Genomic DNA, 20,261 nt, shown 5'->3' on the forward strand with positions numbered 1-20,261 from the left:
GGATATGGTGGTATTTTTTAATAAACGAATGTATATATATATATATATTTCTGTAGTGATAAGATTATATGTTTTATTGTTTTTTTGGTAATGTGATAGACTTGTACGTACCAACTTTTGTAAAAAAATTCATAAAACTTATGGTGAAATTTGTCGCAACAAAATTTCCGTCCGAATAACAATTTGCTTGCCAAACCTACCCGTCGTCTAAAGCAGCTAGCCCACTACAAAGCTTCTTTTATTAGTCATCGCCGACGGAATTACTTGGTTGTTAACGCCTGTGAAAGCCAATCTTCTTAAATTGGTTAACATAATTTTTTCTTTATGAATTAAAAAAAGTTTGTTATAATTAATTATTTTCACAATTCATCTAATTTATCACTTTAGCTACAAATTTTACAAAACGCCCCTATGTTATGGGGTTCACGGGATTTTACAATTTATATCAAACAAAACTATATATATATGATCAATAAAGTAAGGAAATTTATATCATTATGTTTTTTCCTTTGATCACCAAGGAATTTTTTGTCATATTGCATCGAATTATGTGTATATGATTTTATAAGTTCCGTAACATAATTTGTAATATATATATATATTTTTTTTTTTCTAATGAAGGGTTCGCAAACTTCAATTTAAATATTTTTTTACTTTGTACCATTAATTGTAATAGTTCGTACCAGGCGTCTTCTTAAAAGTTTGTCCTGTATTTATACACTAATTTTAATTCCTAAGAATCGGAACTTCTTCTCCTACGTCAACTTAATGTTCTAAGTTGACAAATTTAACAAAGCAACCGGATCATATATATATACACTAGGTACCAACCCGCACATAGTGCGGGATAAATCGATTCAAATAAAATATTATGAATAACATTATTATTTGAGATTTCAGATTTGTTTGTGTAAAACAAAATCTGTAAGTAAAGTTTATTTTTTCGTTTATTCAAATTTGCGTTTATTTTGTGTAATATGTTTCACCCGTGAACTATTTAAACGTGAAAAAGAATTTTAGGGTCGACTCTAGTATACTACCTGGCTTCTTCGATGTGCACCCTAAACTTTTTGCCTCTTTTCTAAACATCATAAACAATGTTTTTCTTTATCAAACATCATGAACTACACTTACTCTTCTAATTGCAAAATAGTGACTCTAAATTGCGATTAGATTTAGTAAAGCAGTAATTGCGTCTAAAATACCATGATTATGTTAATTGAACCAAAAAATCGAATCCATATGATTAATCAAATCCATTCTTCTTCTTCATAGCGAAAATCTCAAATCTTAAGGTTTTAATTGTATCAATAAAGTAGAATGTTTAATTAAAATTTCTTGAAAATGCCGACAAGTGTTCTTAAGTTGTTTTCTTGCAGAGATCAAAGATATCTACTGTTAAAGCTGGTGGTTTCTCATTGTTTAAAGAAACAAAACTATCACCAAGATCACAAAAACTCCAAAAAGTACCATTCATGTTTACAAAACTAAACTAAAAGAGCACGTTCATAGACTTAAACTTCACTCATAAACCACGTTGTCGGTGCTTACTTATGATAAACGAGTTATAATATTTATATTCGAAGACCTTACAAGAGAATTGAGAGGAGAGAAACGAGTTCTTGTCGTATTGAAATTGAGAACAATGAGGAAAAGAGAAATTCTAAGAAATGAGAATTTTAATTTTATTTAGAGAAGATGAGTGGGTGGTTTGACTTTTTTGGTTTACTTAAAAAGCGTGGTCGTTTAAACGCCACTATCGGTTTAGTAAATACAATCACAATTTAAAATCGCTATGTTGCAATTATAAGAGAATGTATAGTTTGTGATGTTTAATAGAGTAAAAAATTGTTTATGATCTTTAGGAAAGAGGTAAAAAGTCTAGGGTGTATATCGAAGAACCGATATAGTTGAGGTAGTGTACCAGAGTCGACCCAGAATTTTAACTTGGTGGAGAAAATTTTGATGTCTTTTGTGTTTCTAAAATCAAATTCACATCTTTATGTTTCACATTGTTATCTACATCATTATGCCATTAAATAGATGAAGCGATATTTTTTAATTAGACTAATCAAATTAATTTAAACTAATCCTAAGTGTAAAAATACAATGAGAAACTGTATAAAAAGTGGTAAATAATCAAAAAGTGTAGTTCTGGTAAAAATTCGTAGGAAAAATGATTGTTTTAGGGTTTTTAAAAAATTCAATAACATGGATACCATGTTAAGATTGTTGAGTCACATATATTTAAATACTCATTAGAATTTTTATATAGAAGACAAAGTTTTTGTTTTTTCAAGAATTTAAATTGGTGAATAGATTTAAAATTGTTTGTGAAATTTTATTTATTTTTAAGATTATATTTGTGATAATTAATTTTTGATACTTGAAACCGGAGAATATGTTTTGCGTTTCAAAATTTTAAATAGGTGAATAAGTTTAAATTGTTTGTGGTATGTAATTTACTTTTATGATTATTGTGATAATTTATTCTTTTTCTTTAAATATAGTTGAATAGTCACCAGATTTTTTCAAAATAGGAAAATAACTTTAGCATTTAAAAAAAATGATAATTTTTTATGAAATGTAATTTACTTTTAATAATTAAATAGGTTATGTAAATGATAATTAAATACATTTTTGGATTTTAAAAGTTAATTAAATCTTTCATTTTTTAAAACTAATAGAAAACATTAATTCATATATTCAATGGTATATTTATGTTAATAGTAATGAGAAGTAAGACCATTTATTAAAATGGTACAAGAGTTCTGTGAGCGCGACACCTCAGCTTTTTAGTGAGAGTGCTTTTCTATTAATATATAGGAGATAGGTCAGTAGTAATATATATGTATGGTTATCAAAAGTCTCTGGACTGCACAAACGAAGAAGTAGAGAAATGATGATTGATGATGACGGGACTTGAGCTTCTGGGCTTAATTTTCCCTACTTTTTGAGCATAAATATAGGATCTTGTGATCCTTATACAGACAATACCATATACGCGACAGTTGCATCTTTCTATATATTAATATATACATAATAGATTTTCGACACTTCTGACTTTAGGCTAGCTGAGTTATGCCAAAACTCTGCCAAATTTTTTAAAATTTCAGCCTGTTCAATTATTAAACTCTCCATGTGCTTCGTTTTTGAATTACCAGGTTTGTTTTTCGTTGCCATATCATATCTCAAACTAAATATAGTTAGGCACTAGAAACCCTAACTCACTCTATATGTATATATATTAATTACGCCCTACTTTTAAGAATATTTACATGCCTGCCTATACTTTTCTTCAACATAGAGGAATTTCTCTTACTGTTTTAGTATATAATAAACTCATTTCATGTTTTTTAGATTGGACAGTCTTGTCTTTTGACGTGGGAATACCGATTCTCTTGCATCCAAAATTCACAACATGTTATTGTCTTTAAATCTTTAACCATCAAGACGTTTTAGGTCAATATTAGCCTAATTATTTTCAAACTTATATAAATTCATTATACTATTACTCAAAAGAATTAGCATACTCCCTTCTCCTAAACTTTTTTTTTCTTTTTCTGTCAAGTTACTGAATTATGATCTAATATGAAATACTGACAGAGTCTCAAATTTCAACCCAATAATACTGACAGAGTCTTTGTATATATATTATATTAATGTTACGAAAATGGAAATTTTGTAATTTTCCACAAAAAGAAGGAAAAAAAACAAATGTTGGACAAGTTGGTCTTAAGCTATCGCCATCAGACCGTGTAGAGAGTCACAAATCGGACTAAAATACCAGAATTCTAACAAATTGTGAAAAAATATCCAAATTTGCATACTTGCGTTATTATGTGATATCAACGAATCATAACATCCACATCTCTCTTCTATTACTATACTAGAACTAGAGAGAATCAAAACAAAAGAATGAAAACGGTGTCGTCGTTCATTATCAAACAGTACAGTACACGATAGTCTAAGAGCCTCTTCTTCTTTTTGTCTTTTGGTACTGAGCCGTCGTTTTCGGGTCTGAACGTCAGTAAATGCAGAAGGCTCATGCTGAGACAGACAAGGACATGTCCTTGCAAGAGACAACACCAAAAGGAGTAAAACCCACCAAAAAGTAAACTTATTTAACCACATAAATACATCCCATATGTATATACATGCTGATGCTGACATTATGACAGACATACATACATAGATAACTGCTTCTCCTTTTTGTATTATTGATGCAGTAAAGGTATCTTCAGAGTTTGCTGCACTCAAACTACTCGTTTCTCTCTGTGTTTTTTACTATTATCAATAGCAAACCAACTATCTCGTCATATTTGGAAATAAAAAATATAAAAAATCACGGGTTCGTATAAGACAAAATACACAAGGTCTTATATGCTAAGACAAGTATTGGCTTTTATATATGGATAAAAAATGGATATGGTACTTATAAGGTGTAGAACGAATTGATTATGTTTGTTGAATTTCGTTTTGTAATATCCGTTTGGATTCCTCTGTTGTCGGTAAGCCAAATAGGCTCGAGGGATTGAGAGGAGACAAAGCGGAAGATATGAACCTGCCAAAAGGAAAGAGATAATGCAGTAAGAAAGTTACTGTGATGGAGTACTGAAGTAGTGCCTTTAATGTCTGGGGGGAGCAATAAGCATAGGAGACAATTGTAAAATTAATTATTGCAGATAAATGCTTTTCGAGCTTGGATCTAGATAAAGATAAAGCAATCCCATGACTCAAAACTGTACCTTCCATGCATTGAACTTTGCATAACATTTATGCACTAGTATCAAAAAAAAAAAAACATTTATACAGAAAATGTGTGTTCATAATTAAAACCCTCTTTAATGGATTAATTCTGAGCTACTCCGGTTTGATTAAAGGCCATCGGTTATATTTCATCTCCTTAATCAAATCACATATGGCCGATACCCGATACTTTCTAATTAGAAACTGATTAAACTGGTGATAAAAAAAAAACGAAACTGCTAATTAAATACCTAATAAAAGTCTGAAAACGTTTCAAAACGACAACTAATACCAATGCTCATTTCTTCTATATAAATGACTAAGGATGTCAGTATTCTTCATCGTTCAGAAACATAATCAAGAAAAGAATCATTTGTACCACTATAAACTTCCTATTTTCTTCATCATGGCTATCAAAGACGTGATTTTTCTTGTAGCGGTTATATGCATTGTGGTTTCGGTAAATGCTCAAATACTACTACCACACTATCGTTTCCCATTCCTATTTCCATTCCTACCGAATCCTAGTATGCCAGGATTACCTGATATAACAAAATGTTGGTCAACGTTGATGGATATTCCTGGATGCATTGCTGAGATTTCTCAATCTATAATCACTAGAAAGTTTGGTAACATAGGACCAGCTTGCTGCAAAGCATTTTTGGAAATCGAAACCAATTGCATCCCGAAAGTTCCGGTTAATTCATTTTTCCCTCGTATGTTGAAGGAACAATGCTCAAGAATTGTTGGAGCAGTTCCTCCTACCACAAATTAGATTCCTTAAGTAGTTATATGTTAAATCATTGTTTTTTAATTTTAGTTGAACAATAAAATTGATTTTATGGATATTATATGCAATGATACTATTTTTTGAGAAGATGAAATGATATATTTAGTCACTTTTCAAGACGTCAAAATCATACTCTACGATGTAGCAAGTCTCACCTCATTAACTACATTGTATGGAATTTTTTGTCGAAAATAAATAAGAATCAAAACCACAAAGAACAATTTCAAAGAAAAAAAAAAGGAACACGAAAATACTCTTTTTTCTTTGGGTAAAAGAAAACGAAATACTCAAGTCACAGTGATTGTGATATAGAGAAACAGAACCAGAAAACTATAAAGAAAAAAGCAAAGTTGATATACTTCCAAGTGTACTAGACCTAGAGGCTAGCTAGAAATAACAATTCGCATATCAGATATATGGTTTTATGATTGTTCAAGTTCAGCTTCAAATTCTCATGATACTAATGCTAAACTATAGGTCTATAGCTAAACCTCAAATAATTTTCAGAACATATGGGCACGAAAAATCTCACCCCCAGCCGAAACCAAACTTCATTAAGCGTATGGAACTTTTAGAAGCCAAACCTGAATAAGATAGATTCAAAATATATATATAAAATTCGGTTTATTGGTTAAAATTTTAAAATATATAGATGATTGAGGGGAGTCACTATTTGTTGTAAATTTTTTTCGTTAATGCCGCTCGTTTCATGTTCGATTGGAGACACTATTTAAATTTATAAAACGGCTCACAAAATTTAATACCACAGTTCTATTTCATTTCATATTTCATATAATAAATTATCTTATTGTTGTTCATCATATCAAGCAAAAACAAATCGAGCGTTAAACGTATATCTGACTAGCTATATACATTAAACGTAATCAACATTAATTAGTATACTATGAACGACTAAATCTAATATCGTATTAACTAATTAAAATCCAAAGACGTTTCTTCAACTTAACTCATATGGTAGCTTTTATTGCTTTCAATATAAATAAGCAACGATTGTACTATTCGTCCATCCATCAAAACCAACCTTGATAAAGAAACATATTTGTAAGGGTTATCTTTTCCAGTGTGCAATATCTCATTATGTCTATCAAAAATATGTTTTCTCTTCTGGCAGCCGTATGTGTTGTGGTCTCGGTAAACGCTCAACTACCATAGTTTCCGGCTCCGGCTCCGTTTACTTTTCCTTTTCCACATACACCAACTTTGGGTATGCCAGGATTAACAAAATGTTGGTCAGTGGTGATGAATATTCCTGGATGCGCTAGAGAGATTACTCAAGCCGTATCCACGGAAAATTTTGGTAAGATAGGTCCTGCTTGTTGCAAAGCATTTTTGGATGTCGAAGCCAATTGCATGCCAAAAATTCCGTTCTATCCATTTTTCCCTTTTATGCTAATAGAAGAATGTTCAAGAATTGCCGGTGCAACCCCTCCTACCACAAAATAGAGTTTAACTTTTAATATAGAGACGCGTCTTTTTTACTTTTCAAAATTTTAAAATAATTTGAGCTAATTCAACATGTTATACACTTATACCCCAAAAACATATGAGATATTATTATAACAGCATTTTCAATTTATAAGTTTTTTTTTCTTTTTTTTTTTCTTTTTCATTCCGGATTAGTCATTCTTCAGATGTCATCAATAGCGCCTGCCAAGATTAATCATTCTTTAGATGTCATCAATAGTACCTGCCAATAAGTTAACCATATCTCATCAAACATCGAGTCCACATTATGAATCTAATCTTACAACGACTCATAATTTTGAATTGTTTACATAAATCTTTTAGGATATGTTGTAAGTTATGAAATATGTGAATGGGGTCTATAATTTTATCCTGCAACCCAAACACACTCGCAATATAACACTGCATATAAATTTTATTTTAGGAAATTTCTAAAAGTGAACAAGAAAGACCAATACTTATCTAAAAACAGAAATAAGACAAAACTAGAATACTATCACACTATCCTTTCCCATTTCCATTCCTCCCGAATCCTGGTATGCCAGAATTGCCTGATATAACAAAATGTTAGTCAACATTGAGGGACATTCCTGGATGCATTGCTGAGATTTCTCAATTCATAATCACTAGAAAGTCTGGTAACATAGGACCAGCTTGGTGCAAAGCATTTTTGGAAGTCGAAACCAATTGCATCCCAAAAGTTTCGGTTAATCCGTTTTCCCCTCATATGTTGAAGGAACAATGCTCAAGAAATGTTGGAGCAGTTTCTCCATCCAAAAATTAGATTTGTTAAGATAGTTATATGTTAAATCACTGTTAGTTTTAATTTTAGTTGAACTAGGTTGGTACCCGCGCTACGCCGCGGAGCTATATTTTGTTTTTTTCTAAAAAAGTATTTTTTTGTTTTGTGTTTTCTAAAACTAAAACTTTTGTAAGTTGTTTGTTTGTAATCAATACTCATTATTAATAAAGTTTTTGATAATATTTAATGCTAATATTTTTGTTTTTAGTTTTTTTTTGTTGCCTAATTTTTTTTATTATTGTAATAGTCTAATGTTTTTTTTTTTTTTGCTTGTATTACGATGCTATGGAAACTGGAAAGTACATTTTTATTCAACTCTTGTTATGATATATTTTCTCTTTCCAAGTGAAAATGATCATATTTGAGTCAAAAATTGAATTTACAACATTTACATACTATATAATAAAAGTCTAAGGACATATAATTTATTTTCTAGTGAGCTGACATTAATTTACTTAGCCTTTTTGTTGAGCAATGTATTTGTGTTTTACCACCAATAGCCTCCATGTTCGTTCAAAAACTTTTTACAAACCTTTTTGCCAGAAGTTTCGAGAGATTACATTATGTGTCTTTATCAAAGTTTACAATAGCTTTAGTAATCCCATGGTCGAACCTCGTTCAGGCAGTTTATGTCTTTATCAGACCAACTGAGAGACTTTATTCTATGAGTCTCTCTTGTTCAATGACTTCACAGTCTTTGTCCACTTGCCTGGTAGAAATCAAACACTCGAATTTTTGGGTTTACTAATGAAAGAAGTGAAAAGAGATATAAGTAATGAATCAATCACCTGCAGAATTCTTGGACCATTCTTTTGCAATCGGAAATACAAATTTTTGATTTTTGAGCATCATATTTTGATTTCAGACTCTGGTTTATTAGTAAGACGGCCATGAGAGGATCCTTTGATGTCAAACCGCTTATGGATGAAGTGACCAGTACAAAATAGATTACCCATTATCATAATTCGAATATGCAGAAGCAAGTATTTTCTCATCAGTACATCCAACTGAAAATGTTAACAACAACAATGCAGAGACATGAATACAATAAGGGTATGGACATTTTTCTGTGCAGTGCCAGTCAATTACACGTAAAAGTGTTTTCACATTGCCTGTCATGATTGTAGTAAGCCGGGAGCATCTTCATAAGAACTTGTTAAGAGAAAAAAACAAACACATGAGTGAGTTATAATAATCAGAATTAAGCGGTTAAAATGCAGCTCTTACTTTAGTTTATGCCTTCTTCATAGTCTTGATTATGTAGCGAACATTGGTCAACTACAAAAAGCTTCCACTTTTTCTTGGAGATGATAGCTCCCTGATGACATCATTCCCACAAATTGATAACTTATAATCTATTGCATCCACATTAGATAGTTTCCGGAGAGTCTTACACAAAACAAAATATTTTATATGTTTTCTCAAGACCACAAGAAAAGAAATCAAAAGTAAGAGAGGTTATAACCTGAACAGGACAATAATCTTTTCATTTGAACTCACAAAAATGGTGTGGAAGAGTGTATTTTGATCCTTCAGATTGGAATTTCGTCCAAAGTTTTTCCTTTGGATCGTACGCGGAAGCCTTCAGATCATGAGACGTAGTGCTGGTGATGGTCTTCCTACAGAATGTCTTCCCAACGAAAACAACACTCAACATCAAACAAAGCAAAACAAACAAATACAAAATGAAAAACAAAAATAGTTTTGGTTATCTAACTCCAAGCTGCAAGTTAAGCATAAGTTCATAATTCTTGTGCCCTTTAGAGATAGTTTGTCCTTGTTTTTTAGCAGGCTGTATTCTCAATGGCCCTAATGATGATCTATTACTCTCTGTATTATCATCTAATTGAAGATAACCAGAACCATTATTCATCAATTCTATTTTTCTATAACTTACTCTTCCATCAACGAACCTCCTCCTCGGCCTCTTACTACTCTTGGTCATATTCACATTACTACTCTGCTCCAAAGAACCGTACCAAAGAAGCATCTTTCTGAGACGGCAAAACTGCGTTCTGCCATGTAGAAACCACAAATGAACTCAAATCAACATAGAACACTTATTGTGGTTGGCAATCAAAATTCCCTGAAGATGTGGAAGGGTAATAAGTCTCGTTCTGCTCTTTAGGATCTTTGCTCCAAACACCGACGTAGAAACTCCCATCTGACCATCGGAAAGTTCCATTGCCTTTAGGAGCTCCGTCTTCCCAAGACCCATTGTAATGGTTCCCATTGCTCCAAATCATGGTCCCATTACCATTCAGCAACCCATTCTTCCACTGTCCGATGTAATGATTCTTGTTCTTCTATTGATACCTACCGTGTCCATCTTCTAGAGCTCTCCTCCATTCTCCGTCGTAGCAATCTCCTTTGACGTAACATTCTGTTCCTTGCCCATGTGGCCATGTCTCAGATTCATAACCCATAATTCTCTATATAAGCTCCAGACGAATCAATATAAGTACCAACCAAAAAAAAAAAAAAAACTTGGCAAATGTGACACAGATGAAACGATTTGGGGATTGTTTCTTCGAAGCGATGGGAGCCTCGAGACATGGTGAAGCGAGAGGAGAATGGAAAGGTCAGATATAATTATGACATGTAAGCAAAATTATAGCTGATTTGTATTAATGTTATAATTTAATTGGTTACACATTTTAACTGATGTGTCAACTCCTCCTTCAACTAAAAAGCTGAGGTGTCAACACTGGAGAGATCCACCTTCTACTTTTATTGTATTGATAATAAAGTTGATTTTATGATATTGTATGCAATGATATATTTTTTAAGAAGATGCAATGATATATTTAGTCACTTTTTAAGACTGCAAACTCATACTCTACGATATAGCAATTCACACCTCATTAAATAAGATGCATGAAAGGTTTCTCGAAAGTAAACAAGAATCAAAACCACAAAGCACAGTTTCAAAGAAAAAAAATGACAAATGAAAATACTCAAGTCACAGTGATTATGATCTCTTGTCATATAGAAAAACAGAATCAGAAAAATAGAAAGAAAAAATAAAGTCGATATACTTCCAAATGTACTAGACCTAGAGATAACAATTACACAACCAGATACATTTGGCTTTTACAGTTCAGCTTCAGATTCTTATGATACTAATGCTAAACTTTGTAGCTAATCATCAAATAATTTTCAGAACATATATGGGCACCAAAATCTCACCCCTAAACCAAACTCCATTAAATGTATGGAACTTTTAGAATTCAAACTTGAATAAGATAGATTCAAAATAAAAAATAAAAATTTATTTAAACAAAACCATTTTATTAATGAAAATTTTATATTATTACCAATGTTCCGTTTCATTTCATCTAGCAAAGCAAATATTTTATTGTTGTTCATCAACCAATAACAAATCAAGCATTAAACATATATCTGACTAGCTATATACGTTAAACATAGTCAACATTAATTAATATACTATGAACGGCTAAATTAAATCTAATATCAAGTAATTAAAATCCAAAGACGTTTCTTCAACATAATTGATACAGTAGCTTAATTGATACAGTAGCTTTTATTGTTTCCCATATAAATAACAACGATTGTACTATTTGTTCATCCATCAAAACCAATCTTGATAAAGAAACATATTTGTGAAGGGTTTTCTTTCCCAGTGTGCAATATCTTATCATGTCTATCAAAAATGTGTTTTTTATTCTGGCAGCCATTTGTGTCATGGTCTCGGTAAACGCTCAACTACCGCAGTTTCCGGCTCCATTTCCTTTTCCTTTTCCATTTCAACCAATTCCGGGTCTGCCAGGATTACATGATATTACAAAATGTTGGTCAGTGGTGATGGATATTCCTGGATGTGTTACAGAGATTTCTCAATCCATATTTACAGGAAAGTTTGGTAACATAGGTCCTGCTTGTTGCAAAGCATTCTTGGATGTCGAAGCCAATTGCATACCGAAACTTCCATTCAATCCATTTTTCCCTCCTATGCTAAAGGAACAATGTTTAAGAATTGCCGGTTCAGCTCCTCCTACCATAAAATAGAGTTTAAATTATAATATAATATAGAGATATTTCTTTTTATTTTTCAAAATTTTAAATAACTTTAGCTAATTCAACATGTTATACCCCAAACAAAATACAAAATATAATAACAGCATTTCAGAAATATTTTTTTTTTCTCTTTTTCCATTCCGGTGATTAGTCATTCTTCGGTTGTCATTAGTAGCACCTCCCATTTCAAGTTAACCATATCTCATCAAACATCGAGTTATGAATCTAATCTTGCAATGACTCAGAATTTGGAATTGTTTTCATAAATTTTTTAGGATATGTCGTAACTCGTAAGTTATGAAATATGTAAACGGGTTTAATAAACTTTATCCAGCAACCCAAACACATTCGCAAGATAACACTGCATATAAATTTTTATTTTAGCAAGTTTCTAAAAATGAACAAGAAAGACCAAATACTTTTCTAAAAACAGAAACAAGACAGAACTAGAACGAGAAGCCCAAAAGTTTAAAGTCCTCGTGGGCCGGACCAAACCGAACTGAACTGAACTAAACTAAAACTAAACTCCGTACTTTTGTTCCTCCTCTCTCTCCTTTTTTACTTTCTCTCTCTTTCTCCGTCTGTCGCTATCTCGCTCGTCCTCTCCTCTGTTTCGTAGCATCTGCAGCAGATCTCTCTTTGTCCTTCTCCCCCTCCCCNAGCAACCCAAACACATTCGCAAGATAACACTGCATATAAATTTTTATTTTAGCAAGTTTCTAAAAATGAACAAGAAAGACCAAATACTTTTCTAAAAACAGAAACAAGACAGAACTAGAACGAGAAGCCCAAAAGTTTAAAGTCCTCGTGGGCCGGACCAAACCGAACTGAACTGAACTAAACTAAAACTAAACTCCGTACTTTTGTTCCTCCTCTCTCTCCTTTTTTACTTTCTCTCTCTTTCTCCGTCTGTCGCTATCTCGCTCGTCCTCTCCTCTGTTTCGTAGCATCTGCAGCAGATCTCTCTTTGTCCTTCTCCCCCCCCCTCAGATCACTGTAACTACACAACTACACTCCTTTCCTTATTCGATCTGTTTCTTTTACTCTTTCTTGATTTGCTCCAATCTTAATCTTTCTTTCTATATCGAGCTTGATCTGACTCGTTCTTCAAAATATATACTTTTTTTTTTCTCCTCGATTCACTTTGTGATAAAACATCATATGTTTTCATTAATTACTGCTCTGAATTCGTGTTGTTCTTGTTAATAAGTGTTGTGATCTTTAGTAATATTAGGGTTTTTGTGTGTGTTTGAGTTTTAATTTCATATTGAACAGTGAAATCATTATACTTTCTAATTAGATCGTTGACTTTTTAATTCTGAGTTCTACGAAATCGAATCAGCCTTTTAGGTTTTATTGATCAAAACGATTTAGTTCAGAGAAGATTGTCTCCAAAAATTACTAAAAAAACACTTGATTAATTGTTAATGTTCAACTTTAAGTTATGTAAAATTTGATTCTTAATCTGTGTGTATATATATATGTTGAGTGTAGATGGCACAGCAGGAAGCTAACCCTTCCCCTGGTGCTGAGGTTGTTGGTCGTGCCTTTGTGGAGCAATACTATCATATTCTTCACCAATCCCCTGGTTTAGTCCATCGGTTTTATCAGGATTCGAGCTTGCTAACCCGACCTGATGTTAATGGTGCTGTGACTACTGTCACAACTATGCAAGTGAGATTATTACTATATAACATTGCCATATTGCTCTTTCCTCTAATATGGTTACATATTAATATGGTTCCACTTTTGGATTTCAGGCGATCAATGATAAGATTCTTTCATTGAAATATGAAGACTACACGGCCGAGATTGAAACTGCGGATGCTCAGGAGTCTCATGAGAGGGGTGTTATCGTCCTGGTTACAGGACGCTTGACTGGAAACGATAATGTGAGGAAGAAGTTTAGTCAAACTTTTTTCTTGGCTCCACAGGACAAGGGATACTTTGTCTTGAATGACGTGTTTCGATTCCTTGAGGAGAAAGAGGTAACCACACAAGCCCGTTCTGTCGCCATCAATGGAACCACCAGGGATGTTCAGGCTCCTGTGGAACCAGGTACGATGAAAGATCACTGTTTTTTTTTGTTTTCCTTGCTACATAGCACTCTGTTATTTAGGTTAGGATATTAACATTACCGTACTTCTTGTCAGAACGTGTTAACGTTAGTCACGAGGCTGAGGTAGAACCTGAGCCAGTTGCTTCCATTGAGGAGGAAGATCTTGACAATGTCGCGGAAGTTTATGATCCTTCTGATAAAGATGAAGGAGTTGTTGTCGACGTTGAGCCTATTGAACCTCCAACTCAATTAAGCCATAATGAAGTTTTATCAGTGCCTCAAGGAGATGCTCCTAAGCATTCTTATGCTTCAATCGTGAGTCACAACCGCCTACTAACTAACTGTTTATTTTCTTCTTTTTTTCGTTGTTTCCTTAAGATTTTTATCGTTTTTAGTAAAACTTACGAAGTCTTTATGTGTTTCAACAGCTGAAACTGATGAAAAGTGGTCCAGCACAAACACACGTTTCTCGGAACAAGCCAAGAGCAGCTCCAGTCAGTACCAACCAGAAGACGAGCGCTCGTCCTGCGGAGCATGTAGCAGCACCCGAGGCTTCAGCTCTTGAGAATGTTCAAAATAGTAGCCATGTTGATGTGGATGGTCCGTAAATTCTTTTTCTGCATGTGGGCTGTTTGAATATGCGTAATTCCCTTGGTTATTGATGGTCTATACTTGTTTATTACAGATGATGGTCATTCGATTTATGTCCGAAATTTACCTTTTGACTCCACACCAACACAACTTGAAGAGGTGTTCAAAACCTTTGGTGCAATCAAGGTTGAGGGGATTCAAGTCAGAAGCAATAAGGTTTGATATATAAATTCTACAATCTCTTCCAAAACGCCTCGCCTTATTGGTTCCTTACACGTTTTTGTGACTCTCAGCAGCAAGGTTTCTGTTTTGGTTTTGTGGAATTTGAAACAGCTAGCGGAAAGCAGAGTGCGCTTGATGTAAGCCCATAGCCTTGATTTTATCTCTTTTTACCACGTTTAATCCTAAGTCTTTCCGAGCTCGTATGTTATGGTTTATTCAAAAAGTCTTGACTCTTTGTGTTGGTTAATGTAGGCCTCACCGGTTACAATTGGGGATCGTCAAGCTGTTGTAGAGGAGAAGAAAACAAACAGTCGAGGTATGAAACATGAGAGACCTCATTATTTTTATGAAGATTTTATTGTGTATTTAAAAGATGTGTTATTTTGCAGGAGGAGGCAACAATGGAGGTGGTAGGGGAAGATACTTTCCCGGGAGAGGAAGCTTCAGAAACGAAAGTTTCAAAGGAGGACGTGGTGGTGGAGGTGGAGGCAGAGGAGGAGGCTATGGACGAGGAGGGGGTGAGTTTTCTGGCAGACCAAAGAGCTCAAACCCACGAAATGGAGGAGAAGGTTATCAAAGGGTTCCTCAAAACGGAGGGGGTGGAAGAGGAGGACGTGGAGAAGGAGGTCGTGGTGCGCCTCGAGGTGGTGCTTCATCTTGACTTTGCTTATTAATGGTGCCCCCATCTACAAGAGAGTAGTTTTAATTTTTTTTGTTTTGCATCTTTTCTTGCCTACTACTTGAGTTGAGTTGATGTGGTAAGTCCTTTTTGGCTTCTTTTTTTTTTCTTTTCTTAATCGGGTTTAGTTTTTCATTATTCTTGAATTTTTTTTCCCTCGTTTTTGTTTTTCATCCTTAAATCTTTCTTTGGGTATTGTACCTCTTCATAAACATTCAATTTCATAAGAAATGCATTATAAAGTTGTGTTCTTAGTTTTTTGTTCTCAAAGTTAGAGCACACGAAGTGTACAAGACCGGCTTATCTGACTCATAAGTTGCATTAGGCAACTTGAACACGTAAAATCGGAAACCAATTAAATCAGACTTCTGCTGATAATATTTTAAACAAAGTGCTGCAGAGCAACAAGAACAGACACCAGAGCTTTTAAAACCTCTTTTAATATATTGATAGCATAAATAGTGTCTTTAAGAAACAAAGCACACAGAAAAGAAAAAAATTACGAGTACAAAAATTGATTAAAATTCCCAAGTTCATATGGAAAACTTGAATTCAAAACTTCGGTGAGTGGAGTTGCCGGGAAACAATAGAAACAGAGTCATTTTATCGTTTGAACTTCTTAGAAGATTTCTTGTCTTGGCCACCACCTCCTCTGTCCTTATTACCTCCCAAGAACCTCTCACTCTCTTCATCATCTTCTCCCCTTCTAGTCTTCCTACCTCCTGACTCTTTCATATTCTATAACATAAATTGCCACACAAAACACACATATTTCAGTTATTAATTGAAGTTAAGAGCAAAAAACATCTAAACCTTCTTACATGTAGTAGTAAAAGTGAAGAGTAAATATACCATTGCGGATAACTTTTTCGCTTCTTGGACTCTCTCCAACAATGATAAGACTTCGTCTTCCTCAGCAGGATATTCTGGTAGTTTTTTGCCTGAGCGTCCAAGCATAGAGTCAAATGTCTGTATCCCATGAGAAAACAAAACAATAAAAAGCTCTCGCAGGTTTATTTACTTACCAATGAGTTTTTCTATTTGTATAAACCATTCGAGCTCATACTGGTTTACAAGTGATATCCCGACACCAGAACGTCCAGCACGAGCGGTTCTTCCTACTCTGTGGATGTAATCCTATGAACCAAATTTGAAAGATCAATGTGTGTTCTCAAGATCATGGATTCATGAGAAACAAGAAAGAAGATATCTTATTCATCTGAATAAGAAAGGGGCTAACCTTTGAATTTGTGGGAATGTCATAGTTGATTACCATATCAACTGATGGGATATCGAGCCCTCTACTAGCCACATCGGTACAAACCAAGATATTACATTCCGCTGCTTTAAACTTATTCAAAGCTCCCAGTCTCTTCGACTGTGAATATTTCGAAAAGAATGAGAAAATCTTGAGAGAAGAAGTCCAGAAATGTTTAGAAACAGGAGTGCATCATTTACCTGAGTCATTTGACCACTGATTGGAACGGCTCTAAAACCAAGACTCCGAAGCACCAAAGCCAGAAAACGAGTACCATCACATGTTCGGGTGAAAATCATTGATGTTGAATCAGGCATTTCACTCAGAATGTATACAAGATAGCAATCCTGATACAGTGGATATATAAGCTACTTATAGTTTAAGAAAATAAAAACCTCTTATGTGCTTGCTATTATCTATTTACAAGCTTAGTTATGTAGATAAGGTACCTTGTATTTAGCAGCAACAAACCGATACTGCTGCTTAAGAGTATCGACTGTGGAGTATTTAGAGGCAGCTTCAATCTGAAAGAAAGCAAAGAACATACAACAGTTATACCTCAAACTATGATAGCTGTGACAAAAGAAATCAAGTCATTCTGTGTTTCCATACCTTCACAGGATTCCTCAAACATGCCCTTTGAAGTTTTCGAACCTAAAAGGACAAAACAAATTCAGTGACTTTAATAAATTGTTCCTTTAGATCTTCCACTCCAAAAGATTATAGAGAGACAGTTTGATCGATCAAAACCACAACACTGTCAAGAAAGGTTCCTACCTTTTTAGTCATAGTCGCTGAAAAAAGAAATGTTTTACGTTCACGAGGGATCTCTTCCAAAATCTGGTTAAGAGATTTCTCAAAATCTTCATTCAGCAACCTATCTGCTTCATCAAGAACCTGTTGAACAATGTGAAATAAATACCAAAATGATACGATCTTTGAACAGACTAAACCAAACCAAAAAAAGACCACCAAAGATAAGCATTAGTATACCAGATATTTCAATGATTTCAGAGAAAAGCCTTTTGTGTCAGACATATGATCCCAAAGACGACCAGGTGTTGCAACCTATGAAACAACATAACATAGTTAGCTACTAAGTTCACTTATGATAACTGCAGTAACTCAAAGAAATGACCATAAGATTAGAACAAAAAAACGTACAATAACATGAGGCCGTTTCCCAAGAGCAATAGTTTGTTGCATCCTGTCTATACCTCCAACAAGCTGAAAAAAATCAGGAAACATATTCAGTTTTAAACCACTGTTATAACAGGAATATTTGAAATATGGTAAACATAGTTAAAAGCATGAGCTTACCACAGCACACCTAAGACTTATATCAGCACCTAGAGCTTCAAACTGCTCAGCAATCTGGATTGCAAGCTCTCTGGAGAGAAGGAACACAGAAGAATCAAAATCCAATTAAAATAAGCTAACAAAGTAGACACTAGAAGAAACTGGGGAAGCAAATCATACCGAGTTGGAGATAAAACACAAGCGAAGAAGGCAGGATCAGGTCTACGTCCTTTCTTAGGCTCAGAATCATATACATACTCAAGAAGTGCTTGTAATATAGGAATCGCAAAGGCTCCAGTTTTACCAGAACCAGTTTGGGCAAGTCCAATAACATCTTTCCCTGAACGAGACACATTAAAACATCAGATTCCAATTAGTTGCAATGATATAATAAACCCTAAAAATCAAAAAGTTTCAAGCTTTTCAATCTCGGAAAGACATAAACACAGAACTAGGAACCTCAAAATCGTACGGAAACATCAATAAGAATCATCACAAACAAAGAGAGTGTAACAGCACAAAAAGGCGTTACCTTCAAGAGCAAAAGGAAGGGCTTCGGCTTGAATTTTGGAAGGGTTCTTCCATCCTAATCTCTCACAAGCTTTCACAAGCTCCTCACGCACACCAAGTTCTGCAAACGTCTTCACCACTTCGTTCTCTTCCTCCATTTTCAATACCGACCGACAAATTCACTATCTCCTGGACCTCAAAGACTCTAAGGGAATCAAACGGCGTTAAGAAAAATCGCGTCTTTTAAGATTTCCGGCGAGATTAAGGGCTTTAGCTGCGTTTAGGGTATACAAATCAGAAGAGACTCTAGTGAACGAATGAGACAAAACAAAAAAAAAAAGAGAGCGAGTTTTGTTTGGCTATCAAGGGTTTTAGTTATATTGTTATTTTAATAGTCTGATTGGGCCAAGTATGGGCCTTGTTTATATAACTTTGGTCTCAACAAAAGCCCATCAAATTGGTCAATAACTTTTCTGATTTGAAGAAAGGTAAAGAACAAGTTTTTAACTTTTAGGTTAATAATATGAAGTTGTGAACTGCAGAATAATTTTATATTACAAGCAAAGTTTAGAGACGTTTTTATGGAAAAAAAAGTGAAAACTTAAAACAATGACTGAGATGCTTTGTTGTTGTTTTTGTTGGAGATGTCTTGGAGCAACAATCTTGTTTCAGCAGCAAAATCAACAGGGGCTACTCCTTTCACAGTTACCCTCTGCCTCTTCTCTCCATTATACTCATTTTGCGTGACACTAACTCGGAAGGCATGACATGACCAGGTTGCTTCTTTCAGTTTTGTCTGATATTCATTCACTTCACCTTCCTGCAAACAAATTAGATTTGAATCAAACATCATGACATGCGGAATGCTTGCTTATATAGCTCTAGCTTTTTATATGGTTTTTTGTTTCCTTTACCTCTGATCTTAGTTTGTTGAGCTCATCAGCTGAACATCCAAGAATCTTCTCTGCTTCATCGTTGAATGAGGAAATCCAAGTTTCTCCAGATGAGTCGGTGACTTTCACAGCCATTATGTACCTAGCAACAACCAAAGTTGACATATTTTCAGATGTCTAACAAATAATGTTTAAATTCTACCCAAGTTTTGTTTGTTATATGAATCTGAGTTATCTTACCTTAAGCTGCATTCTTCATATTTTTTCTGGCATCCTTCACACCAGTAACCAGAGTCAAGTGCTTCCGTCACTTTCTTGTTACAAGTCTTACAAGCTTGGTACCACATTGTCTGGTCTGGTTTGATGAAGCTTATGTAAGCCCTAGTGCTGAAAAATACAGGCTGCAACAGAAATCCAAGCTGATAATATAAGTGGATAACTCAATAATTAAGCAACTTCGGTCCAGAACTTGAATTTCAGAGTTTAGTACCTTTTCTTCGCCTAAAGATGGGTTGCTTGTGATGTGAGAAAGAAGGACTCTGTCAGTATAGATAGACCGAGATCCACTCTTGGCTAATGGGCTCATCCCTGATCCAATTGAAGACATGGATACTTCTTTGCCTTCAGTATCGAACCTGCAAATGTCGATGATTAAATAAAAGACAGACAAGTTTCACCTTTATTATTGTATCAGCTGACTCAATCCAAAAGGCATACCAAGATTTCAACTTTTTCGCTTCTGGTGATTCTGGGTTTATAACCACATTGCTTCTGCTGATGGTGGACAACGATACACCTGGGGAGATTGGATTCAATCAGCAATAGGTTCAAACAAGTGTGAAGTCAAAACATACTGTTCAATGATCAAATCCAACATTACCTTGAA

General features: G+C 34.2%; 5 protein-coding genes and 2 pseudogenes across 6 annotated transcripts in view; 4 read left to right on the forward strand and 3 right to left on the reverse strand.

Annotated features, from left to right (window-relative positions):
• LOC104756773 lies at positions 5,117-5,524 on the forward strand. The gene has a single exon (XM_010479423.1). The coding sequence runs from the start codon at positions 5,156-5,158 to the stop codon at positions 5,522-5,524; it is 369 nt and encodes a 122-aa protein (XP_010477725.1). The 5' UTR covers positions 5,117-5,155.
• On the forward strand, positions 6,601-7,003 carry LOC104756781 (annotated as a pseudogene).
• LOC104756794 lies at positions 8,811-10,278 on the reverse strand (annotated as a pseudogene).
• Positions 11,445-11,855, forward strand: LOC109127073. Its single transcript, XM_019231397.1, has one exon. It carries the CDS (start codon positions 11,487-11,489, stop codon positions 11,853-11,855), a length of 369 nt encoding a protein of 122 aa, XP_019086942.1. The 5' UTR covers positions 11,445-11,486.
• Positions 12,734-15,670, forward strand: LOC104738399 (ras GTPase-activating protein-binding protein 2-like). 2 transcript variants are annotated; one of them, XM_010458581.2, is made up of 9 exons: positions 12,734-12,860; positions 13,359-13,538; positions 13,625-13,922; positions 14,018-14,238; positions 14,352-14,523; positions 14,609-14,730; positions 14,808-14,873; positions 14,989-15,052; positions 15,126-15,670. In XM_010458581.2, the coding sequence occupies exons 2-9, from the start codon at positions 13,359-13,361 to the stop codon at positions 15,395-15,397; spliced, it is 1,395 nt and encodes a 464-aa protein (XP_010456883.1). In that variant the 5' UTR covers positions 12,734-12,860; the 3' UTR covers positions 15,398-15,670. The 2 variants fall into 2 exon arrangements, with proteins under 2 accessions (XP_010456883.1, XP_019093232.1); XM_019237687.1 differs by having other exon boundaries at positions 14,811-14,873.
• LOC104738406 (DEAD-box ATP-dependent RNA helicase 10) lies at positions 15,837-18,826 on the reverse strand. Its single transcript, XM_010458589.1, has 13 exons — positions 18,505-18,826; positions 18,153-18,312; positions 17,994-18,063; positions 17,838-17,900; positions 17,667-17,741; positions 17,451-17,570; positions 17,286-17,327; positions 17,123-17,197; positions 16,874-17,020; positions 16,656-16,793; positions 16,441-16,552; positions 16,268-16,356; positions 15,837-16,153 (listed from the first exon to the last, which is right to left on the reverse strand). Exons 1-13 carry the CDS (start codon positions 18,638-18,640, stop codon positions 16,019-16,021), a joined length of 1,362 nt encoding a protein of 453 aa, XP_010456891.1. The 5' UTR covers positions 18,641-18,826; the 3' UTR covers positions 15,837-16,018.
• Positions 18,969-20,261, reverse strand: part of LOC104738415 (replication protein A 70 kDa DNA-binding subunit D-like) — a 6,591-nt gene continuing 5,298 nt past the window's right edge. Inside the window, exons 7-11 of the mRNA XM_010458593.2 lie at positions 20,093-20,171; positions 19,866-20,010; positions 19,616-19,776; positions 19,397-19,517; positions 18,969-19,302 (exon numbers count right to left, since the gene is read on the reverse strand). Coding sequence (XP_010456895.1) covers positions 19,084-19,302; positions 19,397-19,517; positions 19,616-19,776; positions 19,866-20,010; positions 20,093-20,171 — 725 coding nt within the window. The 3' untranslated portion in view covers positions 18,969-19,083. The remainder of the gene's footprint in view (positions 19,303-19,396; positions 19,518-19,615; positions 19,777-19,865; positions 20,011-20,092; positions 20,172-20,261) is intronic.

This window comes from Camelina sativa, chromosome 2, assembly GCF_000633955.1.
Source record: "Camelina sativa cultivar DH55 chromosome 2, Cs, whole genome shotgun sequence".
In the NCBI taxonomy this organism is placed as follows: domain Eukaryota; kingdom Viridiplantae; phylum Streptophyta; class Magnoliopsida; order Brassicales; family Brassicaceae; genus Camelina; species Camelina sativa.

Coding starts and splice junctions, on each gene's coding strand:
- LOC104756773 (XM_010479423.1), top strand. CDS start 5,156: ATGGCTATCAAAGACGTGATTTTTCTTGTAGCGGTTATATGCATTGTG.
- LOC109127073 (XM_019231397.1), top strand. CDS start 11,487: ATGTCTATCAAAAATGTGTTTTTTATTCTGGCAGCCATTTGTGTCATG.
- LOC104738406 (XM_010458589.1), bottom strand. CDS start 18,640: ATGGAGGAAGAGAACGAAGTGGTGAAGACGTTTGCAGAACTTGGTGTG. Junction 18,064..18,152: donor TGTGTTTTATCTCCAACTCG/GTATGATTTGCT, acceptor CCTTCTCTCCAG/AGAGCTTGCAATCCAGATTG. Junction 16,794..16,873: donor TCAGTGGTCAAATGACTCAG/GTAAATGATGCA, acceptor AAATATTCACAG/TCGAAGAGACTGGGAGCTTT.
- LOC104738399 (XM_010458581.2), top strand. CDS start 13,359: ATGGCACAGCAGGAAGCTAACCCTTCCCCTGGTGCTGAGGTTGTTGGT. Junction 13,539..13,624: donor CTACTGTCACAACTATGCAA/GTGAGATTATTA, acceptor TTTGGATTTCAG/GCGATCAATGATAAGATTCT. Junction 14,239..14,351: donor AGCATTCTTATGCTTCAATC/GTGAGTCACAAC, acceptor GTGTTTCAACAG/CTGAAACTGATGAAAAGTGG.